General features: G+C 40.7%; 1 protein-coding gene across 1 annotated transcript in view; it reads left to right on the forward strand.

The window, feature by feature from the left end:
- The window catches only part of LOC128689177 (hemicentin-2), a 58119-nt gene that overhangs the window by 20477 nt on the left and 12704 nt on the right, over nucleotides 1-24938 (forward strand). Inside the window, exon 2 of the mRNA XM_053777323.2 lies at nucleotides 20447-20748. Coding sequence (XP_053633298.2) covers nucleotides 20447-20748 — 302 coding nt within the window. The remainder of the gene's footprint in view (nucleotides 1-20446; nucleotides 20749-24938) is intronic.

Genomic DNA, 24938 nt, shown 5'->3' on the forward strand with positions numbered 1-24938 from the left:
TAATTAACACATGCGTCACAAGTGCCTAACGTAATTAATTAACATCTGCATTACATATCTATCACCCAGCCTCGGTAACACATGGGTCACACACCTGCCTAGCCTCAGTAACATGCTACACACATCCCTAGCCTCAGTAACATGCTACACACATCCCTATCCTCAGTAACATGTCACACATCTGTCTATCCTCAGTAACACATGTTACTGAGGATAGAAACATGTCGCACACATGCCTGTTCCCATTAACCATGTTGCATACCTACCTGTCCCCACGAGGACATGTCGCACACTTACCTTTCCCTTCTAACACAAATGTCGCACACGTATCTGTTACCACTAGCACACACGTACGTTACACACCTAATCCCAGTAACGAAAATGCTCACTACCAACCCCACTAAAACGCTTCGGCCAACGTTGTAATAAGTTTAAACTTTGTAGTTGTACAAACATTTCAAAAGAATTACTGGGACAGTTCTTTGAGAGCAATTACCAAAGACTAAAATATGAAAGCAAGGAGTTTCAGATATATGAATGGGTCTTTAGGTTAAATATTTGTTTGTAAAATTTTTGACAAAGAAATGTGCTGTTTAGTGGTATTTGTAATCTACACTGACACCAAAGGAACGCCTGGAAGGTCAAGGAGTACAGTGCACAAATAATCCTATGTGCGGGTTATTTGTGGATTGTTCCAGTCGCAGTATAGTGCCTTTGGTTCTACGTCAAAGAGTACTGCATCGATTGATCTTGTGACCACTTTTATCACACAGGAATACCAGTCGCAACAGGTTCCAAAAGTGTTAAAACTGAATTTCTGTTTAGACGTGTAGCAAACACACTTTTTTTACCCAACACGCCTAGTCACCTTGGTGTCCACTAACGTACTTCTTGAAAACTCTTCAGCCCAGGCTATGCAAACTGAATATTAGTACGATGCAGGTTTTAAACTTTGAAGACTAATTTTAAGGAGATAAATTTGAACACTATAGGTACATCGGTGTGAAAGTTAATAAAGTATAGGTTTTTTAAGAGGCATACAGTAAGTAGCGCCTGTAAGCACTTCCAATCTTAGCAAAGGAGTTAGCAATATATAGACAGCGACAGCTAAAGTTGCTGACTGCATACATATACAAATAATTGTAGATACTGAAAAAGAACCAATTACTTCAAGTGAAATTGGTATTAGGTAGCCAGACACGGAAGCTATCGTAGGTATTATACAAATACGTATTAATAATGATGTAGGTATAACGTAGCTGGGTACTGAAGGTGATGCGAGTATTACATAGCTAGGTATAATACGTGAGTATTATAAACCTAGGTAGTGAAGGTGATGTACGTAGGTACTCTGAACGATACAGTGAAGGTGATGTAGGTATTACACGCAGGTAGCGAAGGTGATGTAGGTATTACACGCAGGTAGTGAAGGTGATGTAGGTATTACACGCAGGTAGTGAAGGTGATGCAGGCATTACAGACAGGTAGTGAAGGTGATGTAGGTATTACACGCAGGTAGTGAAGGTGATGTAGGCATTACACGCAGGTAGTGAAGGTGATGTAGGTATTACAGGCAGGCAGTGAAGGTGATGCAGGCATTACAGACAGGTAGTGAAGGTGATGTAAGTATTACACGCAGGTAGTGAAGGTGATGTAGGTATTACACGCAGGTAGTAAAGGTAATGTAGGTATTACACGCAGATAGTGAAGGTGATGTATATATTACACGCAGATAGTGAAGGTGATGTAGGTATTACACGCAGATAGTGATGGTGGTGTAGGTATTACACGCAGGTAGTGAAGGTGGTGTAGGTATTACACGCAGGTAGTGAAGGTGACGTAGGTATTACACGCAGGTAGTGAAGGTGATGTAGGTATTACACGCAGGTAGTGAAGGTGATGTAGGTATTACACGCAGGTAGTGAATGAGGTATTACACGCAGTAGTGAAGGTGATGTAGGTATTACACGCAGGTAGTGTGTAGGTATTACACGCAGGTAGTGAAGGTGATGTAGGTATTACACGCAGGTAGTGAAGGTGATGTAGGTATTACACGCAGGTATGTAGGTATTACACGCAGGTAGTGAAGGTGATGTAGGTAGTACACGCAGGTAGTGAAGATGATGTAGGTATTACACGCAGGTAGTGAAGGTGATGTAGGTATTACACGCAGGTGGTAGGTATTGAAGGTGATGTAGGTATTACACGCAGGTAGTGAAGGTGATGTAGGTATTACACGCAGGTAGTGAAGGTGATGTAGGTATTACACGCAGGTAGTGAAGGTGATGTAGGTATTACACGCAGGTAGTGAAGGTGATGTAGGTATTACACGCAGGTAGTGAAGGTGATGTAGGTATTACACGCAGGTAGTGAAGGTGATGTAGGTATTACAGAGATGGTACTGAGGATGATGTAGGTATTACACGCAGGTAGTGAAGATGATGTAGGTATTACACGCAGGTAGTGAAGATGATGTAGGTATTACACGCAGGTAGTGAAGATGATGTAGGTATTACACGCAGGTCAGGTAGTGAAGGTGATGTAGGTATTACACGCAGGTAGTGAACGTGATGTAGGTATTACACGCAGGTAGTGAACGTGATGTATTACACGCAGGTAGTGAAGGTGATGTAGGTATTACACGCAGGTAGTGAAGGAGATGTAGGTATTACAGGCAGGTAGTGAAGGTGATGTAGGTATTACACGCAGGTAGTGAAGGTGATGTAGGTATTACACGCAGGTAGTGAAGGTGATGTAGGTATTACACGCAGGTAGTGAAGGTGATGTAGGTATTACACGCAGGTAGTGAAGGTGATGTAGGTATTACACGCAGGTAGTGAAGGTGATGTAGGTATTACACGCAGGTAGTGAAGGTGATGTAGGTATTACACGCAGGTAGTGAAGGTGATGTAGGTATTACACGCAGGTAGTGAAGGTGATGTAGGTATTACACGCAGGTAGTGAAGGTGATGTAGGTATTACACGCAGGTAGTGAAGGTGATGTAGGTATTACACGCAGGTAGTGAAGGTGATGTAGGTATTACACGCAGGTAGTGAAGGTGATGTAGGTAGTACACGCAGGTAGTGAAGGTGATGTAGGTAGTACACAGATGGTACTGAAGAAGGTCGAGGTTTTATATAAGTAAAGTAGTATTGAACATTTAAGATTTAGTAAATACGAGCTATTCCCTGGACACCTTAACACCTTGCTGACACCTTCTTAACACCTTGCTGACACCTTAACACCTTGCTGACACCTTAGCACCTTGCTGACACCTTTCTAACACCTTGCTGACACCTTCTTAACACCTTGCTGACACCTTGCTGACACCTTCTTAACACCTTGCTGACACCTTCTTAACACCTTGCTGACACCTTAACACCTTGCTGACACCTTAGCACCTTGCTGACACCTTTTTAACACCTTGCTGACACCTTCTTAACACCTTGCTGACACCTTGCTGACACCTTAACACCTTGCTGACACCTTAGCACCTTGCTGACACCTTTTTAACACCTTGCTGACACCTTCTTAACACTTTGCTGACACCTTCCTAGCACCTTGCTGACACCTTCTTAACACCTTGCTGACACCTTCTTAACACTTTGCTGACACCTTCCTAGCACCCTGCTGACACCTTCCTAGCACCCTGCTGACACCTTCTTAACACCTTGCTGACACGTTCTTAACACCTTACTGACACCTTAACACATTGCTGACACCTTCTTAACACCTTGCTGACACATTCTTAACACTTTGCTGACACCTTCTTAACACTTTGCTGACACCTTCCTAACACCTTGCTTACATCTTCTTAACACCTTGCTGACACCTTTTTACACCTTGCTGACACGTTCTTAACACCTTGCTGACACCTTCTTAACACCTTGCTAACACCTTCTTAACACCTTGCTGACACCTTCTTAACACCTTGCTGACACCTTCTTAACACCTTGCTGACACCTTCTTAACACCTTCCTGACACCTTCTTAACACCTTGCTGACACCTTCTTAACACCTTGCTGAAACCTTCTTAATACCTTGCTGAAACCTTCTTAACACCTTGCTGACACCTTCCTAACACCCTGCTGACACCTTCTTAACACCTTGCTGACACCTTCTTAACACCTTGCTGACACCTTCTTAACACCTTGCTGAAACCTTCTTAATACCTTGCTGAAACCTTCTTAACACCTTGCTGACACCTTCCTAACACCTAGCTGACACCTTCTTAACACCTTGTTGACACCTTCTTAACAGCTTGCTGACACCTTCTTAACACCTTGCTGACACCTTCCTAACACTTTGCTGACACCTTCTTAACACCTTGCTGACACCTTCTTAACACCTTGCTGACACCTTCTTAACACCTTGCTGAAACCTTCTTAATACCTTGCTGAAACCTTCTTAACACCTTGCTGACACCTTCCTAACACCTTGCTGACACCTTCTTAACACCTTGTTGACACCTTCTTAACACCTTGCTGACACCTTCTTAACACCTTGCTGACACCTTCTTAACACCTTGCTGACACCTTCTTAGCACCTTGCTGACACCTTCTTAACACCTTGTTGACACCTTCTTAACACCTTGCTGACACCTTCTTAACACCTTACTGACACCTTCTTAACACCTTGCTGACACCTTCTTAACACCTTGTTGACACCTTCTTAACACCTTGCTGACACCTTCCTACCACCTTGCTGACACCTTCCTAACACCTTGCTGACACCTTCTTAACTCCTTGCTGACACCTTCTTAACACCATGCTGACACCTTCTTAACACCTTGCTGACACCTTCTTAACACCTTGCTGATACCTTCTTAATACCTTGCTGAAACCTTCTTAACACCTTGATGACACCTTCCTAACACCTTGCTGACACCTTCTTAACACCTTGCTGACACCTTCTTAACACCTTGCTGACACCTTCCTAACACCTTGCTGACACCTTCTTAACACCTTGCTGACACCTTCTTAACACCTTGCTGACACCTTCTTAACACCTTGCTGACACCTTCTTAACACCTTGCTGACACCTTCTTAACACCTTGTTGACACCTTCTTAACACCTTGCTGACACCTTCTTAACACCTTGCTGACACCTTCCTAACACCTTGCTGACACCTTCTTAACACCTTGCTGACACCTTAACACCTTGCTGACACCTTCTTAACACCTTGCTGACACCTTCTTAACACCTTGCTGACACCTTCCTAACACCTTGCTGACACCTTCTTAACACCTTGCTGACTTCTTCTTAACACCTTGCTGACACCTCCTTAACACCTTTCTGACACCTCCCTAACACCCTGCTGACACCTCCGTAACACCTTGCTGACACCTCCCTAACACCTTGCTGACACCTTCCTAACATCTTGCTGACACCTCCCTAACACCTTGCTGACACCTCCCTTACACCCTGCTGGCACCTTCCTAACACCTTGCTGACACTCCTCCCTAAGACCTTGCTGACACACCTTCCCAACACCCTGCTGACACATATTTCGAACACCCTGCTGACACACCTCCCAAACACACTGCTGACACACCTAAGACACTGCTGACTCACCTCCCTATGACACTGCTGACACACCTCCCTATGACACTGCTGACACACCTCCCTATGACACTGCTGACACACCTCCCTATGACACTGCTGACACACCTCCCAATGACACTGCTGACACACCTCTCTATGACACTGCTGACACACCTCTCTATGACACTGCTGACACACCTCCCTATGACACTGCTGACACACCTCCCTATGACACTGCTGACACACCTCCCTAGGAATCTGCTGACGCAGCTAACACTCATATGACACACCTTGCTAAAATTGTACAAAATTCCTCTTTTAAAATCCAACTGTAATCAAATTTGCTGTTCAGATGTTTAAAAATTCAATATGATATGATCTTAACCTTCAATAATCATCCTGGTAAAAATTTAGCATTGTGTCTTTTTCACCTCACCAGTTTTCCAGATTCCAGAAAACATTAAGTCTATATGTAGTTCTAAATCCGTGTGAATCATTAGGCTCAAGGAATTTTTTAAGGTTGCAGCCTTAGTGGGCTTCAGCGCCATAGGAAAACACTTATTCTCAGAGCCAGGCTTTTGAATACAATTCAACATTGGTGTTGACAACTAGGTCAAAGTTAAACCATACCCCCGGCCGGGATTGAACCCGCGGTCATAGAGTCTCAAAACTCCAGCCCGTCGCGTTAGCCACTAGACCAGCTAGCCACAATAAGATTCATCCAACTAGGTATATTTCTACACCATAGGAAAGTTAGCACAGGCACCTCTGTGACCACAAATGCAAGTTTTTACAGACGAATCTCCAGCTAGCGTGGCCGTGACGAACTCTAGCTCAAGTCCCTTCACTGCCGTCAACATGACTCAAGAAATCGTAATGACACGATTGCAAATAAACCATACCCCCGGCCGGGATTGAACCCGCGGTTGACGGCAGTGAAGGGACTTGAGCTAGAGTTCGTCACGGCCACGCTAGCTGGAGATTCGTCTGTAAAAACTTGCATTTGTGGTCACAGAGTTGCCTGTGCTAACTTTCCTATGGTGTAGAAATATACCTAGTTGGATAAATTTTATTGTGGCTAGCTGGTCTAGTGGCTAACGCGACGGGCTGGAGTTTTGAGACTCTATGACCGCGGGTTCAATCCCGGCCGGGGGTATGGTTTATTTGCAATCGTGTCATTACGATTTCTTGAGTCATGTCAAAGTTGTAATGATGAGTGAGACAGCAGATGGGAATTGGAGCAGCATTTCTTTATTGCCATTGACATAAATTTCCAGATTATTGTTGCTGATTTCAGGGGCACTCTGATGCATTATGCTTTGTATATACTGATTTTACCTATATAGTTTTTTTTCAGTATTGGTTCTTGCGTTGTCAGGTAAATCGATCCTCTCGGATTTCTCACTGCTCAGTTATTATCTCATTTCAACTCTTCAACTCCACTCAAAAGACAGATACTTTTTAATTTAATGTTAAATAATACTAAGTGTGCAGTCAGTACATTCTTCTTACCATGGAACAGCATGTAAACACGTCATTAAGAGAGTCAAGCAGGATAATTAAACCTGATCGACATTAGTGCATTATGTAGGCCTTTATTGTTTGAGATATGCGTGTATACAAAATGCAATCGTTGCTTTAATGGTGAATATACAAAGTATAATGCATCAGAGTGCCTCTGAAATCAGGAACAATACGCTGGAAATTTATGTCAGTGGCAATAAAAAAAAAATGCTCCGGATTTTATATTAAAATTCTAGTTTCCTAAATAATCATCTGATTGATGCTTAATTGGCAGATTTGCTTTACAATTCAGTCGCCAGTTTTGTTATTAAGTGGAATGCAAATAAACCCAGTCACTGTCCGAAATTTATGTACTCTCCTGCGTTGGTCAATTAGTTCCGCACAGGCTTTTCCTGCAGATGAACGAGTGAAGCTATCACTAGGGAGTCAGACAATATTAACTCACTCGTATTTAGTAGCTGAGATAATACTGATCCAACACGCCACCTCTGGATGCCTGGAAGTTCTGGAAATGGACTATTCATACGTATCCATACCATTTTAAGTAATGAGTACGAGGCGTGTCCACTAGCACGGTTTCCTCAGTTTTCCAAACACCAACAGATTGCTGAAGTCTTGGACACAGGGTCGAGCCACCTCCGTGGGTTGAATTACCGACCATTCATATGTTTATTAGGTAGACAAAATACTCACTGTGTGACTGACTGGTGTACATTCACAGGAATATGGGTTGTTTACTCTATTATTTTAAAGTCTGTTGACCTGTACACTTCAATTCATGAAGTACTTTAATCCTTAAAATATTGCCTATATAACGTGGTTGGACTAAATTTTGTTGCGGGGAGACGGTGGTCTTGGAACGGATGGAAGGATGGGAAAAAATTGAAAGTGAGTTCGACTAAGCATCTGAATAGGTCGCTGATGCGTGCTACTTTTTCCTATGTATAGTAAAATAACGAGAAATTGATTGCATCAGCTGATCAGAACATGTTTCAGTCGGAGGTGTGTGGTACATGACTTAGTAGGTGCATTTTTAGATATTTATTATGGCTATTATTGCCAAGCTAAATTATCACGTATACTGATGCTAAAGGTTGGCCAGGAAAGGCGTTGGTAAACTGTGTCTACATTTGAATTTTGATGAGTTAAGAGTTTGATTCCTCAGTTTCAGTTGGCAACAAAGTGCAACAGCAGCCAAGTCACAAAAAATATGCACAAAGAAGTCAACTCACAAAAAAATATGCATAGTGATACATATTATTCTCTAATTTCTTATTTTTTCTTTAACACTAATGAATTTAGTACTGAATTTTAAGTTATATATTCAATTATACTGCAATGTCATATCCTATATAAAAGTTTGTTTTCCTTTCTCTTCTTTAGGTGAACTCAAAATTTTGGGTATATTTAGGAAAAGATTATGGTCTTTTGAATTAGATGGCATTCACAATTTTCCACTAGGGGCAAAATTGTATACATATACGTACTGCATAAGTAATGTCTAATGTCTCTAAATTGTCTCAATAGTAAGAAAAAGGAACCCTGACGTCAGTGTCTTTACACTGAGACAAAGAACCATGATCAGTGTCCTTAACTGAGACAAAGAACCCCTGATCAGTGTCCTTACACTGAAACAAGGAATCCCTGAAATCAGTGTTCTTAAACTAAGCCTTGTTGCTAAGCAAGACGAAGGGAGGGGGACTACGCAGAAAAGTTGGTATGCTACACTCACTGTTATATCACCTGGGCTGTGCTCTCTCATTCTTCTCATCGTCTGGATTCGGGAAACTCTTCCATTCACCTGGAGGATGATATGTCATTCTTTAACATCTGCACACTGGTACATCATTCTTAACACCAGACTGTAATATGCTATTCTTCATATTACCTACAGTAAACACTGTAGATAACGCTAGGGAAGTAGGTACATAAGCACCCAGAGTTAGAAACTCATCTTAAAGAAGTCAACAAAGATTTTCTAAATATAGAAATATATTAGTATGTCTGAAATTAATTTTAAACATACTCAACAATTCTCTTCACATCCTAACCCCAAGCCTATCCGCTTCACACATTAGTCTATGCTCTCACGCCAATTCTCTGACAGCCTCGTCCCACACCTATACTGCAAAACTCTTGCCCACACTAATCGTTTCTCACACTAGTTTTCCCACACCCCTCATTCTACATCTGTCCTCTTCCATCCCTCTTCACACACCTATCCTCTAACACCCTCTACCCCAAATCACCCTCATACCTTCATATCTCGCCTTTCCTCATTACATCCTAGCCCAAGCCTATTCTCTCAGATCCTCGCCGTAGGTCTCTCCCCACGTCTAAGGAGAGTGCGTCTAAGACACCTCTTTTACTATTCCTTTCGTCTTCTTCCTAATGTTTACTTTGACGATCTCTTATTTTTTCTTACGAGCCTCGAGCAGTACACTCACCAAGAAAGTTGCTTGGAAAAAACGAATTTAAAATCTGCTGAGTTTGTTCAAGACATACTGGTACATGTTTCACCTGAGTACCTTGTGTACGCGATGTGGTAAGTAGGTGAAAGAGAGAGAGAGAGAGAGAGAGAGAGAGAGAGAGAGAGAGAGAGAGAGAGAGAGAGAGAGAGAGAGAGAGAGAAAGGGGGTAAGAGAAGGGGAGTTGGAGCTAGCTTAAAAGAGAAGATATTAGTATAGAAAAGAATATTAGTACAGAAAATATTAGTATAGAAAAGAAAGAAATGACATTGGATGTTAATGAGGAGGAAGATATATTCGAGTGTGTGTCAGGAAGGTACGTTCGAGTGTGTCAGGAAGGCACTGTCATGTGTTCCAGGAAGGTATATTCGTATGTATCAAGAAGACACCTTCGTGTGTCAGGAAGACACGAATCTGGTTGTAATTATGGAGATAGTGTATAGAGAAGATGATGAGTTTTGTCTGTAAAGTGAGGCAATAGAGCAGTGTATATCAGTGAAGTGAAGGTAACGAACACTATAAGTCAGTGAAGTGGTGATAACGAGCAGCATATGCCAGTGAGGTGGCGATAAGGAGCAGTATATGTCAGTGAAGGAGAGATAACGAGCAGTGTATGTCAATAACAACAAGAGGAAGGGCACTGCATTATGACTGGTAAGCGAGAGGCAGCACCTACGGGTAACATCCGAAGGACCCAGGTGTAATTGTGGTAGAGTCAAGACACATGGGTAAGTCTCCTTAAACCTGTTGCCCAATTGCTCGATTGCTATGATTAGCATTTTGGGGAAGGGTGGCAAAAACACTTTACATACGACTAGACTTTGGAAGGAGCTCAGATAGAATAGCAGCTGTTAGCTTGTAAATTTAACAGTGAAACAGAAAAATAACATCGACATTGAGTGCAGATAGTTGAAAAAATATCGATCTTGCTACTACATACATTAATAAAATTACATATATAATCAGTAATTGCTGAGATTTGGTGATGCAACGGCAGCCTAATAATGAGGTAAATGTTTGACGAGTCAAGAATTCTGACCTGGATACTCCAGTCTTCCAGAGTTAATTAATCAACCAATCACGATATTAAGAAATTCTTTGCCAAGAACGATATTCAGTTTTTTGGTCATTGTTTCTAGCAGCAGAAGGAAACGGGATTTTGCACATGTATGCGTGTGTTCTTTCACCAAACTGCTCTTAATGAGGTAGAGCTCCAGCTCCCAGCCCCGGCTCTTTACCAACAATGGGCCGGTAAATTTCAACCATTTTCGACTTTATCACATCTGCCTTGGAATCTGTGTTCAGAATTTTCACCTTTTACCTCTTTACGAGTGTCAGATCCATTATGTATTCTAAACTTTAGCCCGACGGATGGCTAGTTCTTTAATAAAGAGTTCCTGAAATTTTGAAGAGTTCCTGTTGGTCCCATTTGTCTTTAAGCTGGACACAGTGGGATGTCTTGCTCACTGCTCTTCTTTTCCTGCCTCCGCATCTGCCACCTGTAACGTCCTCCTCTCCCCGGCATTTCTCTGAGTCTCTAAGATAACATGTTTTCCTCTGAAGGTCTTCTCTCAGTGTCTCTCTCTGGAAAATGATTTTCTCTGCGTACGTGTGTTCTCTTTGTTTTAACCCTTATGAGGAACCCTGTAATTGTTTCATTTATAATCGCTCTCTCTCTGTGACTGTCGCCACTCTCATCCAATTAAGACGAGGTTTTTGCAAGCAATCCTGCTTGACTTAGGAAGCTGAAAAGTTTAACTGCGTTAATCCGGTGTAAATCAGATTAGGATTTCGTAAATTAACCTGTAATTGTGTATAGTTAACCAATAATAACGAGGTAATAAATTGGCGAGTTACGACTGGCAGAGCGGATGATGTGCCTTGAAACTCGTTAAATCTTTATATAAAAAAAAAAGATAATGATAAAATGAGAAATTTAGTGTTAACATTCTAATAAATTTGTGATAGGGAAACTGTTATAAATTTGTGAAGCTTAAAAACTCTTGAAATCTGGTAAGATTTTATTATTTTTTTTTTGTTTTTTGGTTTTTAAATTTAGTTGCATGATTTGGTGTTTAATACTATTGAACCTGTTGGAAATAGTTTGTTTTTAGTAAAATAAGTGGCACCAGCCAATCACAATTTAAGGGTTAACAGAATTTATCAAATTAGCGTCAACATAATTCAACTGCAGTTTCAATTTTCTTCAAAGATTGACACATCAACATTCAATACTTTGAAGTAGCTCACGAAAGGTATTCTCAAGTTATGTTGCATAAACCAGTTTTACAACGTGTTCAATAAACCTAGCAAATAGGCACACAGCCCTAAACCAACTGGAACATTTCTGAATATAGCATACATGTATGAGGAGATAGGTGAGTACAAACATGAAGCGCGTCTGTCTGACGCTCAGCAGACAGAGGACGCAGCCTGTACCGCGTCTTGCGCTGAATAACCTACATGGATTTAGCCCTTTGCGTAAATATAATATTTATGATATATAACATACATTAGCACTGAAAATTTGCATCCAATCAGAAGAGACCTTCATTAATTAGCAGATGAAAACAAATATCCTAATTAGGTTAATAAAACTGACAAATTAGAACTTACGCTGCCCACTGATCAAACAGTTCTTTGAGCAAAATAAACCCACGTTAGTTAGAGTTACTTCTTTTGCACCTCTGCCTCTTGCCTTACATATTGACATGTCCTAACTTTCACTAGTGGGCTCCGCCCACCTGTGACACCGTCCTTCAGTTACCTAACATCTCCTGTCTCCAATACCTACGTTTCCGTCCTCTTGTATCTACGTTAGATCCATCAAAAACTGATGAATTATGAAGAATTATCCTTGAATTATGAAGAATTGTCTTTGAATTATAAACAATTATCCTTGAATTATGAAGAACTATCCTAGAATTATAAATTATCCTAGAATTAGAAAGAATTGCCCTTGAATTATGAAGAATTATCCTAGAATTATAAATTATCCTAGAATTAGAAAGAATTATCCTTGAATTATGAAGAATTATCCTTGAATTATGAAGAATTATCTTTGAATTATAAACAATTTTCCTTGAATTATGAAGAATTATCCTAAAATTATAAATTATCCTAGAATTAGAAAGAATTATCCTTGAATTATGAAGAATTATCCTAGAATTATAAATTATCCGAGAATTAGAAAGAATTGTCCTTGAATTATGAATTATCCTAGAATTATAAATTATCCTTGAATTATAAAGAATTATCCTTGAATTATGAAGAATTCGAGAATTATGAAGAATTATCCTAGATTTATGAAAACTCTAGAATTATGAAGAATTCTAGAATTATAAATATTTCTAGAACTGTAAAGAATTCCGGAATTATGAAGAAATATCCTTGAATTATGAAGAATTATTCTAGAATTATAGACAATTTCCCTAAAATTATGAAGAATTATCTTAAAATTATGAAGAATTATGCTCGAATTATGAAGAATTGTCCTAGAATAATCTGACAAGGTTAAAGTGAGTTATTTCCATTTGGATAATCCTTTGTAATAATGTTGGTAGAATTACCGACAGTATGTCAGGTAAAAGGACACATGTGCCTCTAACTTGACATTTAATTATGGCAACGTTTCGCTCTCCAGATCCTCATGGAGAGCGAAACGTTGCCTCAATAAAATGTCACATTATTTTCATCTACTCATTTTAATTTTGAAGTTTTCTGTTAGTCTCGCCCGTCTCTTCTTTCCAGTCAAGAAAGTTTTAATGTCCATAAAATCAACTAAAAAATGATAGGTAGAGCTCAGCAATATGAGCTGAGATGATAAGATAAAATTACTGATGATGCTCATGCTGGCTGATAAAGAGGTGAGGAGACGTGATAACGACGTAGAATTTCTTGAAAGATCTTAAGAGAGTAGATGAGAAAATCTCTTAGTATCTGCAACAGGGATAAGAAGAAGCCGCCGTTGCATATTGATGAAAGACAGAATTGGAAAGGATAATAGAGAATTTTCCTCTTAAATAGAGCGGTTGACTAGTGGGATATATTACAAATAATTGCATATTTACATATTAGAGCTACACCAAACACCAGAGTTTTTATGGACTTTGCCTAAAACTCTACGAGAAATACAGGCATTGTAATATGTTGCTCTGTTAATTATGTCTACATTCTTCCTTAGCTTTGTATATATTTTTAACAACTATTTTCACTCATATTTAAGTTAAGAAGGTCATGGTGTAGCTGAAAAAATGCAGCGAAGGTATTTGCATATTAATTTTGTAATTCTTGGGAACACACTGCCCATAATCTGAGGGTAAACAGCTAAGGCCGCATGACTGTATAAACAGGAAGAAATGTGAACATTCATGCGCAAGCAAAATACACAGATAATGCTGGCGCATAAGCTGTTGCAAGTGGCTATGATTTCTAAACAACATTTGTTTAAAAGCCGAGTCCAATTCTCGCTCGAGCCTTAAACGTTGGCTGGTAAGGCTGTGTTGTGTGTCAACAGTGTTGTTGACGTCATTGTAACGTGTTTGCACTCATTAATGTTAATACCAGAATATTCTGCGTTACTTATGCAGATTTCCTAGTTAATAGACTTTGAAAGAGTGACGTTAGCAGCTCTTGACCTACAATTATATTGTAAACTGTTTGAGGATATAATGTTAGGGAAAGGCAACATAATTATCTAGATTATCGAACTATTTACACGCGTTTATTTGATATAGAGAAGTAATAATTTAACAGTTATTTTCCACGCTTAAGCTCTGCGTCTACTGTTAATATTTACGACGGTACGGGAGGACGAACAAGATTATAAGGCAATTTTCTCGCCTTCCTCCGCTTCCATCCCCAACCTTCTTCCCTCCACTTCACCTTGCCCGAGATGAATTTCTATTCCTCCTCGCACTTAACACGGGCACGCCAGTGGTCGCTCCTACCGTGGCCCATCATAGTAACACTCAGACCGCTGAGTGCCGCACGGGCAAGCCAATTGTCGCTCCTACCGTGGTCCATCATAATTACAATCAGACCTCATACCAGACATAAACAGAGATGTATACACAGTACCGTGTCATCCTTTGCAGATAATACTAGGATCTGCATGAGACTGTCATCTGCTGAGGACGCGGTTAACCTCCAAGAAGATATAAACCAAGTTTTCCAATGGGCAACGGAAAACAATATGATTTTCAATGAGGACAAATTCCAGCTACTCCGTAATGGAAAACTGGAAGAGATAATCGCTTCCAATACTTTCCCCTACTCCTGAAACATTTCTTTAACTCCATCTACTCCTTTTTACACTCCCCTAGATTACTCCTCGATACTCTCCTTTACTCTCATTTACTTCCCTCTACGTTATTCATTTTCTACAGTTTTCTTTTCTTCCCTCTACTTCTTCAACTCTCTCTACTACAACCATATGAACACGTGGAACACAATTAGCTAGAACAAAATAAACACGTGGAACAAGATGAAGATAAACCAGAGGAAAACGAATACGAGGGACAAGATGAAGATAAAACTCGTGAAACAAGATAAATCATACACATGGAACAAGATAAAATAAACATGTGGAACAAGATAAACATGTGGAACAAGATAAATTAAACATATGGAACACGATATACAAGTGGATTAAGATGAATTAAAGACGTGGAACAAGATAAATCAAACACGTGGAACAAGTTAAACACATGGAACAAAACAAACACTTGGAATATGACAAATTAAACACATGGAACAAGATAAATCAAACACACAAAACAAGATAAACACACAAAACAAGATGATGATCAACGTGTTCCAATAATGAAAACAATCGTAATTTTATGAACTAAACTGCAAAAGAGTTTATCATTTTTTGCGATAGTTTAATAATTTTATTTTCAATTATTCAAATTATATTTCAATATAAAAAACATCTGGCGGTATGCCGTACTAAAATATTTTGATACATTTTGGTGGAGGCTGGTCAGTATTTTTTTTTTTTTTCGTGGAACATTCGAGAACATTGAGAGAAATAATACAGTTGATTGTATTAATTTACTAAAAACCATTAATTAAAAAAAAATGCCACAAAATAAATGAGTTTATATGCTAATGTATTTTGCTTCTCGTAATAAATGTGCATGCAAAATAAATCTGTTGAATTTCCAATTGTTTGCTAACTGAGTTAGTTTTAATTTATTAATTAAGGTATACAAGATTTTGATAGATTGAGTTTAAACAACAGCACACTCAGCTCACACACTGAGGTCCGTGGTTCGATCCCCTGTACCGGTGGAAATATTAGGACTTGTTTCCTTAAGACACCTGCTGTCCATGTTCATCTATCAGTAAAACAGGTACCTGGGTGTTATTCGACTGGTGTGGGTCGCATCCTGGGGACAAAATTGACCCAATTGGCCGAAATGTTCAGCATAACAAGGGACTTTCTATACAGTAGTATGTCACTGATGTCAGCTATGGTCTGTATACCTTGTACATGTACTTGTATACCTTGTACATGTACTTGTATACCTCGTACATGTACTTGTATACCTTGTACATGTACTTGTATACCTTGTACATGTACTTGTATACCTTGTACATGTACTTGTATACCTTGTACATGTACTTGTATACCTTGTACATGTACTTGTATACCTTGTACATGTACTTGTATACCTTGTACATGTACTTGTATACCTTGTACATGTACTTGTAAATATAATGATTGTTATTATGGATTTAGAAAGATGTTTGGTAATCATTACTTTCAATTAGTATTGGGTGTTAGTGTCCATTATCATATTTTTTATTTTTTTTCTCTCGACTGGTTGGATTGTAACCTTATACCCATAAATTGTGTGTGTGACTGGGCAGTATATATCTTAAGTCACCTTAATAACAGCCTGGTTGATCAGATCCTGATCCCCCATGAGGCTTGGTCTCAGACCGAGCCGCGGGGGCGTTGACCCCCGAAACTCTCTCCAGGTAAACTCCAGGTAAATCTCTCTCCATCTTTTAAGCCGGATTAAATACTTGAATTTAAAGTAAATTTGCTCATAAAACTACAAACGATAAAATTGTTTTTTTTTTCCCTCGGAAGAGATTTTTACTTCAATTAGATTCCCGTAAAGAATTTCTTCTGTCACTATCGTTAAATAAAAGATTTATAAATTCAGTTATTAATTATGTATTAACGTGGGAAAACACACACAGATATACATGCACATACGAACACACATACACGCACACATGAACACACACACACACACACACACACACACACACACAAACACACACACACACACACACACACACACACACACACACACACACACATACAAACTGAAGGTATGCTACACAAACGCTGATGGAATAAGAAATAAGTGGGAGGATTGGCACGAAAGAGCCAAAGAGGCATCACCGGACATCGTAGCTCTCACAGAAACCAAGCTTACATGTATGATAACAGATGCCATCTTTCCAACGGGATACCAGATCCTGAGGAAAGACAGAGGGAACAGGGAGGGGGGAGGAGTGGCACTGCTGATCAAACACCGATGGAATTTTGATGAGCTGGAGAGAGGAGACAGCGGAGAAACAAGCGATTACATAGCGGGAACGCTTCACTCTGGAGGTCCCAAGGTGGTAATTGCATTGATGTATAACCCACCACAGAACAGCAGGAGGCCAAGGCAACAGTATGACGAGAGCAATAGAGCGATGGTTGACACACTGGCTGCAATGGCCACAAGAGTTCATGCATGCAGGGCAAAGCTCCTGATCATGGGTGACTTTAACCACAAGGAGATCGATTGGGAGAACTTGGAGCCACATGAGGGCCAAGATACATGGAGGGCTAAGAGGATAGAGGTGGTACTGGAAACTTTCATGTACCAACACGTAAGGGACACTACAAGAGAGAGAGGAGAGGATGAACCAGCAAGACTGGACCTAGTATTCACCTTGAGTAGTGCAGATGTTGAGGACATCACATATGAAAGACCCCTTGGGGCCAGCGATCATGTGGTTTTAAGCTTCGAATACACAGTAGAGCTACAAGTGGAGGGGGAAACAGGAGGGCCAGGACGAATGAAGCCAAACTACAAGAAAGGGGACTACACGGGAATGAGGAACTTCCTGAACGGGGTTCAATGGGACATAGAACTGGCAGGGAAGCCAGTTAATGAGATGATGGAATATGTAGCAACAATGTGCAAGGAGGCTGAGGAGAGGTTTGTACCCAAGGGTAACAGGAATAATGAAAAAGCCAGGATGAGCCCATGGTTCACCCAAAGGTGCAGGGAGGCAAAAACCAAGTCTGCTAGGGAATGGAAGAAATATAGAAGGCAAAGGACCCAGGAGAATAAAGAGAGCAGTCGTAGAGCCAGAAATGAACATGCACAGATAAGAAGGGAGGCCCAACGACAATATGAAAACGACGTAGCAGCGAAAGCCAAATTTGACCCGAAGCTGTTATACAGCCACATCAGGAGGAAAACAGTCAAGGACCAGGAAATCAGGCTAAGGAAGGAAGGAGGAGAGACAACAAGAAATGACAGTGAAGTATGTGAGGAACTCAACAAGAGATTCAAAGAAGTGTTCACAGAGGAGACAGAAGGGGCTCCAGAAAGACAGAGAGGTGGGGCACACCACAGTACACACAATCGAGGAAGAAGTGAATGGCTTTTGAGTGAGCTAAATACCTTAAAGGCAATGGGGCCGGATAATATCTCTCCATGGGTCCTGAGAGAGGGAGCAGAGGCGCTATGTATACCCCTAACAACAATATTCAATACATCTATCGAAACAGGGAGATTGCCTGAAGCATGGAAGACAGCAAATGAAGTCCCAATCTTTAAAAAAGGAGACAGACAAGAAGCACTAAACTACAGACCAGTGTCATTGACATGTATAGTATGCAAAGTCATGGAGAAGATTATCAGGAGAAGAGTGGTGGAACACCTTAAAAGGAATGATCTCATCAACAGCAGCCAACATGGTTTCAGGGATGGGAAATCCTGTCACAAGCCTACTGGAGTTCTATGACATGGGGGTCAGTCATAGGACCAGCTCTGTTTCTGGCATTTGTGAACGACATGACGGAAGGAATAGACTCTTAAGTGTCCCTGTTTGCAGATGACGTGAAGTTGATGAGAAGAATTCATTCGATCGAAGACCAGGCAGAGCTACAAAGGGATCTGGACAGGCTGCAGACCTGGTCCAGTAATTGGTTCTTGAAGTTCAATCCCACCAAGTGCAAAGTCATGACGATTGGGGAAGGGCAAAGAAGACCGCAGACGGAGTACAGTCTAGGGGGCCAAAGACTACAAACCTCATTCAAGGAAAAAGATGTTGAGGTGAGTATAACACCAGGCACATCTCCTGAAGCGCACATCAACCAAATAACTGCTGCAGCATATGGGCGCCTAGCAAACCTCAGAACAGCATTCCGACATCTTAATAAGGAATCGTTCAGGATCCTGTACACCGTGTACGTTAGGCCCATATTGGAGTATGCGGCACCAGTTTGGAACCCACACCTAGCCAAGCTCGTGAAGAAACTAAAGTGCAGAGGTTTGCAACAAGACTAGTCCCAGAGCTAAGAGGTATGTCATACGAGGAGAGGCTAAGGGAAATCAACCTGACGACACTGGAGGACAGGAGAGATAGGGGGCACATGATAACAACATACAAAATACTGAGAGGAATTGACAAGATGGACAAAGAAAGGATGTTCCAGAGATGGGACACAGCAACAAGGGGACACAGTTGGAAGCTGAAGACACAGATGAATTACAGGGATGTTAGGAAGTATTTCTTCAGCCACAGAGTAGACAGGAAGTGGAATAGTTTGGGAAGCGATGTAGTGGAGGCAGGATCCATACATAGCTTTAAGCAGAGGTATGATAAAGCTCACGGCTCAGAGAGAGTGACCTAGTAACGACCAGTGAAGAGGCGGGGCCAGGAGCTTGGACTCGACCCCTGCAACCTCAACTAGGTGAGTACACATCTCAACAGGCAAAGTGTGTCTCGACAAGTGCCTTTGATAACTGGTAACTATATAACTAACGCACGCACACAAACAAACACACACAAACACACACACACACAAACACACACACAAACACACACACGCACACCACACACATCTCAACAGGCAAAGTGTGTCTCGACAAGTGCCTTTGATATCTGGTAACTATATAACTAACACACACACACACACACACACACACACACACACACACACACACACACACACACACACACACACACACATATACACACACACACAAACACACACACACACACACGCACACACACACACACACTCACACACAAACACACACATACACACACACAAAAACACACACACACACACATAAACACACACAAACACACACACTTTTAGCTGGTTATATGAATCACTAAGAAACAAACGGGAAGAACTGGAACCTCTAGTTGGGATCAGAAACGTGGAGGGATAAGTTGATGACCCCTACGAGATTATCAGTACTTTGGGGTAGGTATTGAAGCTCGATCCATGAAAGAGAATATCACGCTCAAAGCCTTGACATAAGAGTGCATCCTGAACTCTCCCTTGACGTGAGGACAGCGCCTCAGTAGCTTGGGGGAAGCCATAGCGTTTTCAGTTTATATGAAACGGAATACAAGCTCATGCTTTAATTGTTAAGGCTTGTCCAGGCACGGTGTTCCGTTGCACATCTCTGTGGCAGCCCGTGTTGTAAGTTACCACCTCTTCTCTAAGTTATTCAGACTATTGTTTTATTCATGCGACAACCCGGTAGGAATATTTCTAAAATTCTGAAGACTGGATATCAGTCTGACACACTTTATAAATAAATGCTTCTCTTCCGTCAATGCTCATAATTCCACTCGGTTTTAGTTGCAGTAGTGGGAGGTAGCGTGGTGAACATGAACCGGTCAAGCAGGACGAACACCAAAGAGAGACATGAACAGGGACAGCTGGAGCAAGAGCAGAGGCAGCAGGAGCAGGGGCAGATGGAACAGAGGCAGCAAAATCAGGGGCAGCCGGAGGCACTCAGCAGCATCAATGATGGATCGCTCAGCAATGATACTGAGTCTAAGGGACTCTACTTCGTTGAGGCTCCCAGCAGACACGTCACAGTGCGGGCTGGCCAGGCAGCAACACTCACCTGTATCGTCAAGCACTTGGCTAACAGACAGGTAGGCGAACTGTCAAGTAGTTAGACAGACAAGCATGTACAGTGTGCGTAGAAAATAGACAGTTATATATATTAAACAATCTGACAATATCACATGACATCAAAAACGACTAAGGCATAACTGCGACCTGTGCCTAAGACTCATGCACAAGATCAATGCTCTAAAACTATTTACAAGTTCCCATGTGCAAAAACCCACGGCAAATCTGCTATTGTGGAAACAAATATTGTCCCACTTACCAGTTTTTGGCGTTAAATTAAAAAGAGTGCAATACTACCAGATATGATTTGAATCTGGAGGATGAAGAATTGTTAGAGTGGTTCCTGCAATGTTTAATAAAGCGTCTGGTCACATTATTGGTCAAAATGAATGAATAAATGGACGGATGTCAAGTAGTCATGGTGTCTTCCCATTCTTTCTGACGCACTTAAACCTAATAATTTTTTTTCTTGCAATTCATGCATCCTGGTGCTTCATCTAATACACGTAATCAACTCTAACCAGATTAAAGACACAATGCAGAACATTCCTTTATTGTATTAAAGCTCTACATATAATGAAATCTGATCTCAGTAAGAGTTTGCTCTCTAATGTGCATATGCTCTTCAATATTGTTAACAGTATGCTATCCGAATCTATATAATCCATGAGCAACAGCACATCCTGGTGTTACATGATGTGCCAACTAAATCAGGGATAAAATTTTGCTGGTTGGGCTCATATATGTATACTAAAGCATGAGCAGCTTAGCCTTATTGCATGACACCTTATATAAATATAAATGTATGGATCAAAATGGCGTGCTATGTAGGTATGTGAGTCTGATGGTACATAATCTGTGGTTTAATTTGCTTCGGGTGGAAAATGTGGAAGTGATCTGAATGGCTATACTTAAAATTATATTGTATTTGAGGTTTTCCTTTCAAATTTTAGAGAAAGAACGTCCTAGAGTTGATTTTCAGGTAAATGCATTTTATGGATTACCGAAATATATTTTAATTAAGGCTTTTTATTTAAAATTAGATTTTCTTATTTTATGAACTAGATGAGAAAAATACATCCAAATTATGCATATGGTGTCGCTACAGCTGAAGTGAACATACCAGGAATGCTTTCGCTGAATAATTTAGTAAACGAATTATATTAATACTTGTATTCTTATGATTTTATACACAACGATCGAAAAAATCAGTCACACTCTGTTATTAATTTCTTAAATTAATTCTGTGTTCGTAGGTTTTGGGGGACCACCAACTGACTGGTGATAAACCCAGTTACTGAAACAGGACGCTACGGCATAGAGCCGAAGAGAGCTCTCATAGCTTGCATCAAGACTCAAACCAGGTATCACCAACAAGACTGGACTCCTGGAAAACCCTTGGAGAGCTGATAGAACCAGACAAAATGCTACAGTCTTAGAGATAAAGGAAAAGACTTGCCTGAGGGGAAATACTACAGAGAACCTACCACAGTTAAAAAAAAAATTCTAGATGACACTACTGCAAAATAAGATGAATAAAAGTCGAAGCTTCCTAAAGTTAGTGAGGAAAGGCCCTCTTCAATTCTCAGTTTATGAGGGAAAGTGCATCATCGGCGAGGAAATATATATATATATATATATATATATATATATATAAATATTTATATATATATATATATATATATATATAATATATATATATATATATATATATATATATATATATATATATATATATATATATATATATATATATATATATATATATATTTGTGAGGCCCCCAACAGATAAGAGGCTCTTACACAGTACACCAAGCGAAGAGAAAATGAGAAAATAAGGAAACTTGCAACCAGGAAACTGGACAAAAGAATGTCTGACGTTATAAAAAGAGAACTGTAGTTGCTGAAGGTCACTACCACAGGTCTCGCTACCGTCTGTACACATAGTTTGCAGATGCTGCTAGTGTCAGCAGTGCAGTTGCTGGAGAAAGAGACCACAGAGGCTCACTATGAGGCTGCAGAGAAACAGTCGTATTGTGAAATGTTTACATTCATTAGATAACTACATGTCAATCAGGCTGTAGTGCCTCTGATTGACCACACATCTAGACTCTGCATGCCGGACTAATCAGCTGATGTGCATGGACATATGTCAGCCAGAGACCTGAAAGCGAGAAAGACTTTGAGGTGGAACTGGATGATTTTGATCCTTGTGAAGAGAAGAGGCAGAGTAAATAATTTGCAATATTATGTATATATTATACACAGAGCAAGGAAATATTCACACCTTAAACATACTGCCCGCAAGAACGTCTCATAAACATTTAGGCACTGGCACATGCATTCTTGTAATTAAATACTTAAATATACCACGCTCGGTACATATAATGTTCTCGTCATTTTCTTACATGAAGTACACTGGAATATAAATATTAATGTTAAACCCATTATATTAACGGACATAATTCTAGTGAGCAGCCTGCACGCACACAGGAAGCCTCGGCAAGACGAGCAATGGTCTCATTCTCTTTCTCCATGAAGACTGCACCATTAGCCGGGCTGCTAAGCATATGTCTAACCCGGAAAAGGAAGCTCATTCCTAGATTCTCATGGTGGAAAGACAGGGAAAGCTCACCCGACTGAATACAGAGTCTTTCAAGAGGGAAGTATGGGATGCATCAGGACAAATCCTGATCCCTTGGACAACAGAGAAGACCTGGCCGAGGACTAGATCTGGCAGCTAATTTCCGTCCTGGAGTGTGGCCACATACAGGTACAATATGGTGTACCGCTCTCTTTCCTTGGTCTGGTGAGAGCACCTTAAGAATGTCGAACACCTGCATTGCACCCATTTTATGCTTCGTGTCATACGAAGCCCACGTCTGGCATCGGTCAAACATCATTCCTAAAATCTCACCTGCTGCTTGTATGGCAGGACCACATCATTTAGTAGCACGTGGGAAGCAGGATAAATTTAATGAACAGCCACCATGTCATAGTGAAAAACCGGTAGCCGATAGAAGCAGTTCATACTATTATGTTGTCCACTGCCACCTGAAACCGGCGACAGGGCACCTTGTAATTAGATGAATACTACAATGTAAGAGCATCCACATACATGGAGACCTTGATCTCGACAGGAACGCCTCTAAGCCATCGATGGCTACTATAAAACATGTCATGCTCAAGCTGCTGCTCTGCTGGCCTTCCTCTCCATTCCCCCTTACTAGTAAAACTTCTACGAGTAGCACAAACCAACCCTTACCTTGAAATACCTTTTAATCAGAAACTGTTTGTGAAACTGGAATAGCTGACCCTGCAGCCCTAGTGACTGGACATAGCGAAAAATATCATGATTCCACGTTTTCTCAGTGCTTTCTTTCGATCGAAGACCACCAAAGTATAATGACATCTGTCAAAACAATCTTGGATGTTAGCAGCCAACCTAACCAGAGTATCAGACATCAAGAGGGGCTTGCGGAAGCTAAATTACAACGTCTTCGGGTATCTCCAAATGTAGCTTGTCAGAGAGCTTGGACAGCAATTTGCAGTTTCCTGGAGTCCCAGCCTGGTTAAGGGTTAGATTGCCATCAACTATGGGAAAGTACTCGACTTGTCCAAATATAGTTAAAATTACTCAGTAAAAACGCTAGGGAAGGATAGGTGTGCAATATGTCGTAATAGACCCCAACGTTGCTCTGAGCCGTGAAAAATGACGCCAACAAGGCAGATTACAATTCTCCCCGCCCAAAGCATCAAATCACAAGGCTCCCCCAGTGCCCTTCATAATCGGCAAGGAGACCATTTCCCAAAGTCTACGTACTGTCAAAACTGTAGCTCCTGACAGTACAGACAGACGAGAATCTCTCAGCAAAACTGTTGGCCACCTCCGAGAGGTTGTTCACCACCTTCCCACACTGGAAAAGGCTGACTCAGAAAATGCCTTTTAGATATCTGTTTGATCATCCTCCGCATAGTTGTGTCCAAAAATAAAAAATTAGTAAACAAAGGTCAACAGCACATCCCGAATGGAAACAAAACAGTAGGTTAGAAGAGTACAGTGTATTTCAACTTCACACTGTTGTCAAAATGTCAACTCAGGCCCCGCTGATAAGGGCCTCAGTTTGGGATCGAAATATACTCTACTCCTCTTCCGTTTTACTGCCTACAAATATAAGCTAAATTTAACCAAGAGTATATTTTTTAATGC

This window comes from Cherax quadricarinatus, chromosome 21 (genome assembly GCF_038502225.1).
Source record: "Cherax quadricarinatus isolate ZL_2023a chromosome 21, ASM3850222v1, whole genome shotgun sequence".
In the NCBI taxonomy this organism is placed as follows: Eukaryota; Metazoa; Arthropoda; class Malacostraca; order Decapoda; family Parastacidae; genus Cherax; species Cherax quadricarinatus.